Genomic DNA, 12665 nt, shown 5'->3' on the forward strand with positions numbered 1-12665 from the left:
CTGAAGAAAACTTTACCTTTGTTGGGAAGGGCCAAAGACCTCTTCAGTATCTGCGGAAAACAGGAAACTTTCCTGCCCATTGTTTCTGTCCAGTCTGACTATTGTAACAGTTCCGTATAACTAAACATGGGAAAAGGTCCTTTATTTCCTGTGAGGACAACCTCGTAGCATATGGGAAGAAATTAACACACTCATACAGAATATAACTGCCAACTTCCAGGCATTATTCTTAATAAACAGGATCTCACACAGTGTCAAAGAGATAAATAAATTAGGAATAACCTTAAAGTAAATGAAAACAAAAGTCATTGCTATCAGGTCTTCGCTCTTCTGCCCACACAAAGAATCCTTCCAGGTATATTACAACATATTTAAATGTGGTAACTACATCCAATTTTGTAATTTCCATTAATTCCACTAGTAGTATTATTAATGGTATGTATGTGTTGTTTTGTGTAACTGAACTACAGAACCAGTATCTTATTAGAAAACAAACCTTTCCATTTAGAGAAAACAACAGATACAATGAAGACGTTAGGTAGAAGGATTGTAATTCTTACCCACAGAAAAATCTCAATTCTGCCAAAAATTTTTCCAACGTTATGAAACAATCTACAACTTGTCACTTCCAAAATGTTCCATTTGTCACATCATCCCGAAAACCTGGAGATCTCTCTTACTGGTAAGCGTTAAAGAAAGCTCACGTTGATCTCTTTAATCAAAAAATTCTCAATTTTCTCTTGATACCTATTGAAATTTCAAATTTTATCATAAAATAAACACAAATTAGCACACAATAACCAAATGCAAAGATAATGGTATTTTCACACCTCAATCTGACTGTATTTGAAGATGTCTAAGAAACTGCATTTCTACCTTACTGACAGTCACACTCACAGCAACCATCCAACAACATTGTTTACTTCTGGGATGACAAGCAGTATCTAATTTAACACTGCAAAAGCCAGTGATGCCTGTCCTATTAACACAAATACTCCATCATGGCCAGTCTTCACGAACGAAGATTTGGGAAAGGTCATTACCCTTCGAGCCTGCACAGTGGATTTTTTAGGTGAGACACAGTGTGCGCTGAACTGAGCCCACCCTTTAATCCTGAGGTTCATCTGCCAGGGCCGAGCGAGCTTGGACAGTGGCAGCGAGGTCCTCAGGACGTAGGTTTGTTTAGAGTAACCTTCTCTTAGATGGATGGCCTTACAGGGCTGACGAGCTCCGTCTGCCCGGAGGAATTCCTTGACCGGGAATCCAACCCAGGCCGTGGCGGTGAGAGCGCCGCATCCTAACCACTAGACCATCAGGGGTCCTCAACACAAATCCTACAGTACAAGAAAATCTCATCACATACTTGACACATTTCAAAGGGGATTTTTATGTGCATTTTCATTTTTAGAAGAACCAATAACCCTTCTCTCTTCCTTTTCTACCTTCCTAGTGCATTTTTCCTTCATTTCCAATATTTTCCCCTTCCTATTTCCAGAGCACAGAGTTTCTCCTTTCATCTCACAGTTCTCATTGTTTGTATTTATTCCTGGTGTTGGCTACTTTAGCCTTCACTGAGAGCTCTTTCTACATCTTTTCCCAATTCAGACAGCAAAACAGAATGGTGAGAAGGACAACAACTACAACTCATACTTCAAGCATCTTGCCTAACCTCTGAAAATACCACTTTTGATATTCAAAGGTAAATGAAGAGAGGAAAAAAAGGCCTAAGTAAGGTGCTAACTGCACCTTGCAAAGAAGGATAAACAGAATTCTAACACCTTTCAGTACAAGAAAAAAAATCATTCAGAACCCCAAACATCTATTACACATATTTGGGGATTTTAATTTTTACACCCTGAAAACTGTATGCAGAAGATTAAGAATGAAACCAATGGTACTGACACCAGAAGAATTCATCCCAAAGGAGTTTGATGAAAGATGATGAAAAATATGAAAGGGGTTTCATAAAAGGAATAATTAGACTTGGACTTCCAACAAGAAAAATAGTGATGCAACTACTTTGCAAATATTTCAGACAGGACATTTAAAATGAGCAAAAGGAATTATTTTGTGGGATACACATTCAGAAGTTACAAACGCCAAAAAAACCCACAAACTGTAGAAATATAAAGTAAGCAAACTCAGAGATTACTTAGTTTGCAACCTACATCCACAATCTCCAGCAGAGATAGACCCAAACGTTAAGCACAGGTGTCTGAAGCACACCCTCCCTAAGTAATGCTACTAACTACCATTATAAAAAAATTACTGTGTCATAGTTTAGGAAGGTGTCTCCACTTTAGTGCTCCCACTGAAACCTGCTCGCTCATTCCCTTTTCCTCCCCCCAGTCCCCTGTGGCAGGCTGGAGAGGAAAATTTGAGGCACAAATCAGAGGCTGAGATAAGAACAATTTACTGGAAACAGCAATAAGATAAGAAAATGAACAGTAACAGCAACATTACTACTGACAGAGGGCACAAGAAAGAGGCAAACAATTCATACAGAAACAGTACCCAACCACTCCCTCTGCCATGCTACCCCAACCAGAAGGGTCCTCTTCTCCCTGGAAGAGACTCCCTTCCCGCCTCCACCGGCAATGACATGAGGTAGGACAGACTAAGCTCTGGGTCCTAGCCATAACCCCTCCTGGGTACTGCAAAAATTAGCCCTGTCCTGGCCAGAATCAGGACACTGTGGTAGACCTTTTCTTAAATCTGTCACAGCAATTCACAGGTTCCTTCCAATATCTCTGATTTTAGGTCTTTATCATATACTGCAAGTTCATTTTTAAGTGGTAATTTATAAGCTTTCATGAACAAAAAACAGCAGACACTGGAAGGAAGGAAGTAGATATCGTTATAAATGTTAGGTGGCCATTTTTCAAAGGCATTCATGAAACAGGACTTATTTACCTCTTCCTGCTTTCTGTGGTTTCTGCGAAATAACTTTCCCTCCCAGACAATAAATGATATATACGAACTGTTCAGCCGTATACATTTTACAAGTGACACAACACTAACTCTGCAGGTGTGTGCCACTTTTCCTTCCCTCTACCTTGTAAGGCTTTGGTATTTTTTTAAATGAAAACAGTGTTTATACGCTGTAGAGCTTCAGTTGCTGCCACGTCTGTTCAAGCCTCAAATGCCTCTGCGACTTTGAGAGCAAAGACCACACTCGCACTACAGAATTGGAGGATGCTGTCTCAAAGCATCCCGTCACATGCTATTTCTTCTAGGAATCTGAATACACCTTATACTTAAATTCCTTGGGTAACATAACTTGACACATACTAAGCAATAAAATGAAGTGATTTTCTAGTCTTGTTAAACAAATTCATAGCATCCCAGACATCAACCAATTTGTTATATTCCAACTTCATAGCTTCATGCTTTTAGTGCCCAACTTTTTTTACAAAATGTCACTATAGGGATTAAGAAGTAAAAACATGGCAAATTAAGCTTACAGAAGAACCTGAGAACATCCTGGAAGTGTATTATGGCCAGGGAACCATTACTTACTATCTACAAAGAGGCTAAATTCCCAAGAACAGCAAATTTCCCATGGCCCAGCCCATACCTAACCAGCTACAATTACGATTAACTGCATAAATCTCACGGATAACTCTTCCAGACCTAGATATTCCCCTAATCCACACTATTAAAATTGATCTATATCCCTGATGGAGCTCTTAAAACCTCACCTTTAAGTGTCACAGAAGACACCATGTACATACCTCAAGCAACTCAGCTCTCCAATACATGTTACCAATCTCCTACTGAGATTGTCTGTGTGATGTTATTAACAGGGACACGTGGTAGCGTAATGAGTTATTTTCCAAGATTTCTTGAAGAGCATTCTGTCTCCACTGATGCTCCTCTATCACAACGTTTCATTTAGGCATAAGGATGCTGGGACTGTTAAGTCAACTTGTAGGAACACATTCATTCCTCACTCTAGGAATGACTCCCTTCAAACAGTCTGAGAAATTAACAAAATTTCACAGGGCAAATTATAAAACACTTTAATGTAAATTCCTCATCAATTCAATTGATACTAGTCACTTGCTCTATTTATTATAATAGGCAAAAATGTATTTAGAAAGCAAACATATTAATATATACAATGTATTTAAACTTCAGGCACAGGTATCAGCAGCTACAGCCAAATTTCATTTTGAAGTGCAAATTCATATAAAACTTCCCTAGGAAGCTCAAGGAGTAGATTATTTTTTCTGCTCCATTCAGCAAGATATTATCAATTTATTAGGAAGCCTGCATCACACAAATTACACTGAAATAAAGAAAGTCAACTTACTCCAACATATTACTGTTCTTTCCACTGCTCTTCAGTTCTAGCTGTTTCTGCTACATGTTCCCTTCATGCTCTTCAGTCTGGAACTTGAAAGCTCATCAGGTATACCAGATGACTTGGCAGCCAGGCTGCCAAAAGCACAGTTGACAAGCAGGAGGTCTCATGGGACCTGAAATGTGTCAACTCCTAACATCTCAGTTCTATCCCTACAACAGGACAAATTCAACTGTGAACAGTCTATGAGATAACCACAGGAGGAATCAAGCTTGCACAAAATGAAACTGGCTTTGAAGAGTTATCCTTGCAGCTTCTCAGACATTTTAAGTAGACAATCATTATTTTAGCATCAATGATATATAAAGGGAAATGGTTCTTTGCTGTCAGAGTACTGAACCGGGAATCAAGATATCAGGTATTTCTGGTTCTGGCACAAACTTCCACTGGGACCTAAAAAACAAGATCTCTCTAACTTCCCATTTGTAGAATTACATAGGTTTGATTTATTAATGACAGCAATGCACTGAGAGATCTCTGAATAGAAAATAGTACAAAAGTGTCAGATTATCTATTTCCTGAGCAAATATAATACAATTGAAGGAAAAAAATAAAATTGTGTACCTGAGTTTCCTCTTGAATATTTGTTTGCTGAACAGTATAGCCTGGCCTTTTGCGCTGGAATTTCAGAGTATAAGGGAAACAAAGCAGAGATGCAACCCTGAAAAATCTGTTCTCCTGAAAATGGCTGAAATAGTCTGTCTTCTTTCCCCATCATACCAATAAATTGCAAATTGATGAGTCATGTAGGTTGGAAGAGACCTCCACACATCATCTAGCTCAATTGCTTGAGGAAAGCATTGTCAACAATGGGTTGTCCACTCTTGCCCAGCTGATCTTTGAACAAAACAAAAAAACAGCCTCTGGGCAACTTATTCCAGTTTTTTACCAGCTTCATTGTAAAGTACTTTTTTCCCTCACATTGAGTTGGAATTTCCCATTTTCCATGGCCTCTCCTTCTTCCACTACGCACCTCTGAGAGGAGTGTGTCTGCATCTTGTCCATATCTACCCATCATAGAACTGTAGGCAATAATAGAAATTCCACTGAGCCTTTTCTTCTTAATCTTACCAAATAAATACAAACCAACCCTGGAATGCATAGTTTCAAAGCTTGGTGTTTATACAATGATGACAAAAATTACTACTAAAGAGGGTTGAAAAATATGTCTCCACGAATACTTGAAATCACTGCAAACAGCACACGATTCAACAGCTTTAGGCTGCATGGAATAACTTAAGCCTGGACATATTGATTGATGGTCCCCTCCCATTAGTCTCTTCTAAATTAGCAGCTCACATTACAAATTTATGGAATATATGTAGCAGGAGAGTTAGGAGTGAGCTATAAGACAGAGGAAGGAACAATTAGAACACTGCAAATATGATGATATTTATATTCAGATAAATCATGAAGTTGTGCAACACCTCTAAGTGTATTATGGTCTTCAGGAGATGAAGTCTTAGTCTATAATAAGTCTTAGGAACAGACAAGTTTCTTAAATGCTATGAAACAAAGATTTCTCCTTTCAGTATCCTAGATTTTTCACTGATCAGCTAAACAAACCATCTCTCTTCTTAAAGTGCAGCTTTCCACAATATAATCTGAGTGCATCTGAGAGCAGTAAGAGGAAATCCATTGAAAAGTATGCAACATCTGTCTAGAGTATATAGTGCAGCATAAATCCCTCCAGTTCCAAACAAGATAAGATATATGCTTGAAAATTCTTCATAAAAAATCTCTGCTTTTTGCCATTGTCATACATTGCATGAACTCTGTGCACAGCTAGTGGAGATGTGAATAATCTTTCTTGCTAATCCACTCCATAAAACAAACATTCAACCCTGGGGGCAAGGGTTACAAAGAAATAAACAGCTTTTAAGCAGTTACCCTAACTGATAGAGACCATAGGTGGTGCTATTGATATAGCCAAGCAAAGTCAAATAAAAATGGAATACCACATTCACATTTTTTGTTAACACTTAAGCAAGTTAAAAACAGCAGAAATTGGAAGTGAATGGAAAAGATATTGACTTTCTATGGTAATTGTGTTTGCACTTCCTTTTGACTTTTCATGATGAAGTAGCCATAGAAGGTTGTTTTTCTTTTCCTGAAGAGAAAGGAAATCACATAACCTTATCAAAAAATGCAGCCAGCTAAAACCCTTCCCTTCCATTCACTTAAATTCCTTTTAGAAAATATAAATGCAATTATGCACTATGAAGTCACTAATCATTACTGTAATCAAGACATATATATAACATATTTAGCAACTAGATGATCCTTACGGGTCCCTTCCAACTTAAGGTATTCTATGATATATACACATGCACACAAAAACAACATATGCATACATTGTTTTTGTATCAAACTACAGCTATTAATGATCATTTATAAATTCTTCTTTTTTGGGAAAAGCTCAACACCTAACTTCATTATCTAGCATAACCATTCAAGGAGTTTCCATTCAGGACACATTCCTCTGTTGCTGGCCAGGGTCAGTAACAGTAAATTTGACTATAAAGTTTACCTGAAGTCTCAATTACTATAACCATTTGTTCAAACAATTAGTCTGCTCGATAATAAGAAAAAATATGTATTGAGCCATGAAACAGGGAGGGTTCAGTGTGGCAGGGGAATACAGATCCTGAAGAGTGACACAGCCACTGAGAAGGGTGGACAGTAAACCTTATAAACAAAACCTCTTTATGCCCATTGAAAAGCAAGGATTCAGCTTCCCTTAACGTGGCACACATGTAAGGAAAATATTTGCAGTTTAGTGCAAGCAGAAGAGAAGGGAGAAGAAAGCACAGCAGAATCTAATGAAATTAAACTGAGATTTGAGAGTTAACTGGCAGAAATGTATATCTATATTCACTGATAGACTCTGGAAACCATACTATAGTCTACATAATAAACTAGCTTTGTTTTTTCTCCCAGCTGCTTCAGGATCTAACTAGTCACCCCAGCTGAGGCCATGGGGAAGGCTTATAGGAGCGCCAACATCTGCTTCTATTCCCATCAACGTCAAATTTGTCAGAATGCGAAACTGCACCAGGAAAACAATCCCTGTCATAGAAAAATAAACTCTACTTCCATGGATATCCCCTGAAGTACCAAGTGTAGCAGATCTATCACATTTCCAATTTCTATTCCAAAATAAAGTTTCTTTCAAAATATATATATGTACATTTAAATATATATATAAATATATATATATTTAGCCAGTGTTGTGTACACGTGTCTTAAAATTCTTCGTGGCCTGGTTTGCCTTCACTGGCCAGTCAGTCAGTGTAAATCACAACCATAAAAATTAAGCTTCAGACCAAGTAATAAGGTGACAAATTAAACTAGCCACTTTTTGGCAACTCTTTACTATTAAATACTTTTTAATTTCTCAGCAACTTCTACCTACAGTTTTACTGGTCTCTTTATTACTGCTATGTTGAGGCTTCATATGAATACCCTAATTTACAAAGTAAATTAAACCTCATATGAAAACATTACATAAATTTAAAAAAAAAAATCAAAAAGATAAACCTATTTTTTAAGACTTTCCTTAAAAATCGCATAAATTCCCCAGCATAAAATTGTGGACCAATGAGACTCTTGGAAAAGTTTATGTAGTTTTGCTCTAGTTACCTAGTCATAGAATAGAATTATTAAGGTTGGAGAAGACCTCCAAGGTCATCAAGTCCAGCACTGCTATGTTTACCAATAAACCATGTCCCCAGATGCCACATCTACACGTTTTTTTAACACTTCAGCGATGGCAATTCCATCACATCCATGGACAGCCTGTTCCAATGGCTGATCACCCTTTTAGTGAATGAATTTTTCTTAATGTCCAATCTAAACCTCCCCTAGTGCAACTTGAGGCTATTTCCTTTTGTCTTGTCAATTGTTACCCGAGAAAAGAGATTAATCCCCAGGTGAGATTAATTCCCAGAGTGATAAAGTTTCCCCTCAGTCTCCTTTTCTCCAGGCTAATTATGTTTATAGAACAAAATAAGAAATTTTCATCATGTTTACACAGATTACAGTAAATATACACACTTTGTCATTTTCTGCAAAGAATGAAATAGATGAGGTACATAAAGTCAGAAATTTTTTTAAAAGTATCTTTACCATGAGCACTCAAGGTAATATTAATTATTGAGTTACACAGCTGGATAACATAGAATTATTTTAGATAAATATTCACCTGTTGCCATTTTCAGTCCCCTCCAGAAAGAGGATTTTGCAAAAAAAAAAAAAAGGATTCTCCTCTACCCTTGCAAGTACAGCTTCTCTTTCATTGGAAAACAGAGATTTTGCCACAGGAAGATGGTATGATCACCAGCAAGATCACCCAGAAGCAGAAAAAAGCCCAATTGGTAATTTAGCCAGTAAAGTATTAATTATTCATAACAGAAACCTCATATCATAGCTTATAAAAAAAACCATCTATCTACACATACAGTTCTTAAAGATGTTTTAGTGTCTTATAGAAATTCTTCCATCACCAGATTTGTTTCTTTTAAGAAATGCTAAATGTTAACAAGAACAAAATCTCTGGTGTTGCAACAACACTCCAAATGTTATAATGAAATGTCTGAAGGAAAAGCAAAAGCCTTTTCTTCATAATTTCCTGTGCATGCCTCCTCCTTCCAACCTCACTGGCAACTACTCGGTGACTTAAGTTTATCCACTTCACATATGTTTACATACCTCACTCAAATGGGCCCAAAATTGTTATTGCTCAGTATCACTGATGTCTCAATAGACTATGCTACTAAAGTTTATTACTGGAAGATTCAGGAGATACGGAAGAATAATATTAATACAACCAGACCTTTCCACTCAATTTGTTTTGTGATGACTGCAGATGTAAAACAATATATTGTATTTACACAGCATAAAGCCAAAAAGAAGAGGTGAATGAACTCACATGGAAATGACTACTCTGCTACTTCTATCTAATAAAATAATTAATACATCAAATCTTCTGCTTTGTACCTAGTGTTGTAGACTTTTGGCAGAACATACAAAACAAGCTGCTCCTCACTATACTGATGATAAGTGGAGGATGAAAAATCATAGAGAAGTATGGGAAAAAAATACTTTAAATAACCAACTAGAAATTTGTTCTCAGTGAGACTTTCTTTAATTCCAAAATAAACTGAAGAATCTAAATAAATCTAACATATAATAGATGTGTTTCCAGTCTATGGAAACCAGTAAAGCATTCCCATGTTGACACAGATGAGTAAAGTCACTTCCCCCTTATAACCTCTTCATTCTCCAGCCATCCACAGGGTTTTTTTCGTTTATCTAAGTGAATACCCTATTTCCTATTAATTACAGTGAAAACTGCAGGTACTTTGTGCAAACTGTTAGGGAGACTGTAAATGGTTTCAGCTTCACAATCATAAAAGAAACATGGGTTCTACCACAATGAGCTCCACTGAGGAGACCTGGAAGCCTAACTCTTAACTTTGACTGGCATGTCAACCCCTCACACTGTTCTCTACTTTAACAAGACATCGTGGAAAATAAGATAATGTTTGGATAGAGAAGTACTCAGCGCTGGGACCTCACACTGGTGGTGAGCGTCACTTCAGACTAGCTCTAGTCCAACCCCAGGAACTGTACATTCATTAGCAGCCAGATATGCTCCTACAGAAAAGCTTCCAGTTCACTTCCAATAAGAAGGAACCCTGCATGTGTGTCCCAAGACCATCTCAGAATGTGAAACAGAGCAAGCTGGAATACTGTTTGTATCTCAAAGTAGCTAGTCCTGGGACTGAAAGTGGCTTTAAGAAAAACAGAGAAAACCATAAAACTAAGACACCTAAATGAGAGGATCTAGTCTTCGGATCAAGAAGTAACCACGAGAACAAGTACAATGATGGTTTTGATGGCTTATGTGAAATCAATGTGATGGTCTCCACATTGGCCCTAGTCCAGTGGCTCTCATAAATCCACCACCACAGCTGTTCTCAACAGCAGTCCTAGCAGGTAGGCCAAAGAAAAGCTCACAAGTTGTTTCCTTAAACAAGGCTGAGATACAGTTAAAACACATGACATTTCCCTGTGAAGGATTTGCATCTCTGAACTGTCACTTGAACCCTGTCCACAACCATTAATAATTATAAAAAACATGACATAGAACCAGATATTTAACACCAGTCCTCCTCCCTTTCTCCATATGATTTATTTAGATCATCTTGATCCAACTGGAAAAAGACTTATTACTGAATTCAATGTTTGGATACAATTTGAAATATGTCTGATCTTTGGAAGAATCTGAGCACTTACTGCTTGAATACTAATATCTTATGCCTAAAACCTTAGAATCCAAAATAAAAGAAATTTCAAATTCTTCAAATTTACTGAAATGATCTAAGACTCCAAACACACCAAATTTGTGGCTTAAGGTAAAATACTGAAGAACATTTTTTTACAATAGGTAAAACCCAATCATTAAATGAAAGCAAGGAAGACAATCACACATCGCCTCTTTCTCAAATATACATCCTAAACTTAAAAAAAGAAAAAGAAAAAAGAAAACATGTTGGACCACTTACCATTTTTCATGGTTCTGTTGCGGATAAACATATGGAGAAAATAAGCTACTCTGTAGATCTTATTTCACTCCAATCTCTGTGCTTTTACTCTCCCTGTCACAGCCAACTTAAGAATTTCCTCTTTCATGACAATACGCAGAAAGTTCACAGTTCTCAAGGCAGCAAAGCAGGAAGTTTGCAGTTGGAAGGATTTCCCCTCTTCAATGGGACAGGGGAGGAGAGAAAAGTATGATGGGGGCTACTGTGAAATCTTTTGCCAGCTGAAGCACCTGATTTGGACATACTTATCACGACAGAGTCCTAAAGTGATGCTACCGAGACCAGGCACAAATTAAACACTGCACGCATCTGTTTTGCAATAATTTGTCACTTCGCCTTTTTGAGAGAGTGAGAACTCCCGCCCTTCTGACTGGGGCACCAATAATCCTATCAACAGTGATAGTCAAATGTAGAAGGAAGCTAAAACTGCCACACCGCAACTCACCAGAACGTGCTACCTTCGCAGCTGACCCTGTATCACAAGACAGGAGTGAATGCCACATGTGGCTTTAATGCCAAGCAGCTGCTGCACACCAGCACTCCCTCTGTCCTCCTCCTTCCCCCCTGCACCGCTGGGTTTCTAGGACTACCGCAAGTAAAGGAATCGCGGCGCCCTGAAATGAACGCAAGCCTCCACACCCGTGGCAAAGCTAAACCCAAACACATCACACCCCCTCCGCTTCCACGCCCGGAGATGCGAGATCATCGGTGCCAAAGTGCGGCCGGAGGAGTGGGGAGTGGGCAACGCACGACCTCTCCTCGGCCATTTCAAAACCTGTTACTCTCCTTCCCTTTTAAGCAAAAGCTCAGGGTAAGACCCTCTCCCGGCTGCGAGAGCCGCCGTCCCGCTGCCCGCCGCGCTGCGCACCGCCTTCCCGGCTTCCCGGGCAGCTGCGGGAGCGGGTGCGGGGCGGGCGAGGCGAGGCCCCCCCATCCCCTCCGCTCACCGACACCAGGAACTCCAGGGTGCCCACGTAGTCCCGCTCGGTCTTGAGCAGCTCGTTGAGGACGCACACGCGTAAACGAAGCTGTTTCTCCAAGTCCTTCCCGCTTTCCCCCTTGCCTTCCCCTTTGCTTTCCTCTGTCATGGTGCAGCGAGGAGGATCGGTGTTCCCAGCCCGGCGCCGTTCCCGGAGCGCCCCGGCACTGCGCTGCGGACAAGGACAACAAAAGACCCGCCAAGTAACACAGCGGGGCCGGGCTCGGCCGGTCCCAGCCGCGCTGCAGCCGCAGCCCCAGCTCACCCCGCTCCCGCGGCCGCCCGAGGTCCGGAGGCGAGCAGCCACCCCAGTGCGCGCTCCCTTCCCGTCAGGAAGAGAACACAGCCTGAAGGAAACGAGCGGTCACTGGTTCCCAGCTCGCCCTGCTAGCTGAGAGGTTGGAAAGCCTCCGCGGCAGCAGACTTGGACATTAATCAAAAGCTTTGTATCCATGTGACTCCAACCCCTTCCCCCCCTTCACTAAATCTCAGGAAAAAGGAAAGGAAACAACTTCAGGGAGCATTGCGTGCCAGCAGCTGCCTGTTTCACACACAAGCTGCGAGCTCCAGTTTGAGGCTAATTGGAGTTCTCCAACAACAGTAAAAGAATTATAAAAATGTCCCAAGCAAGCTGGCTGGACAGGGAATCAGCAGTTGTTCTTGTTTTGTTTTGTTTTAATCATCAGCAAAGAGCCATTTCAACTTCCCCTTC

General features: G+C 39.7%; 1 protein-coding gene across 3 annotated transcripts in view; it reads right to left on the reverse strand.

Moving 5' to 3' along the window:
- The window catches only part of PREX2 (phosphatidylinositol-3,4,5-trisphosphate dependent Rac exchange factor 2), a 172234-nt gene extending 159869 nt beyond the window's left edge, over positions 1-12365 (reverse strand). For 2 of the 3 annotated variants that reach the window (XM_064651352.1, XM_064651348.1), the window contains exons 1-2: positions 12219-12365; positions 11922-12125 (exon numbers count right to left, since the gene is read on the reverse strand). In XM_064651352.1, the coding sequence (XP_064507422.1) occupies positions 11922-12062 (141 nt within the window). In that variant the 5' untranslated portion in view covers positions 12063-12125; positions 12219-12365. Of the gene's footprint in view, positions 1-10935; positions 11330-11921; positions 12126-12218 lie in introns of those variants that run through there. The other variant, XM_064651354.1, reaches the window with a different exon arrangement.
- Between the last annotated feature and the right edge of the window lie 300 nt (positions 12366-12665).

Source organism: Pseudopipra pipra, chromosome 1 (genome assembly GCF_036250125.1).
Source record: "Pseudopipra pipra isolate bDixPip1 chromosome 1, bDixPip1.hap1, whole genome shotgun sequence".
Classification (NCBI taxonomy): Eukaryota; Metazoa; Chordata; class Aves; order Passeriformes; family Pipridae; genus Pseudopipra; species Pseudopipra pipra.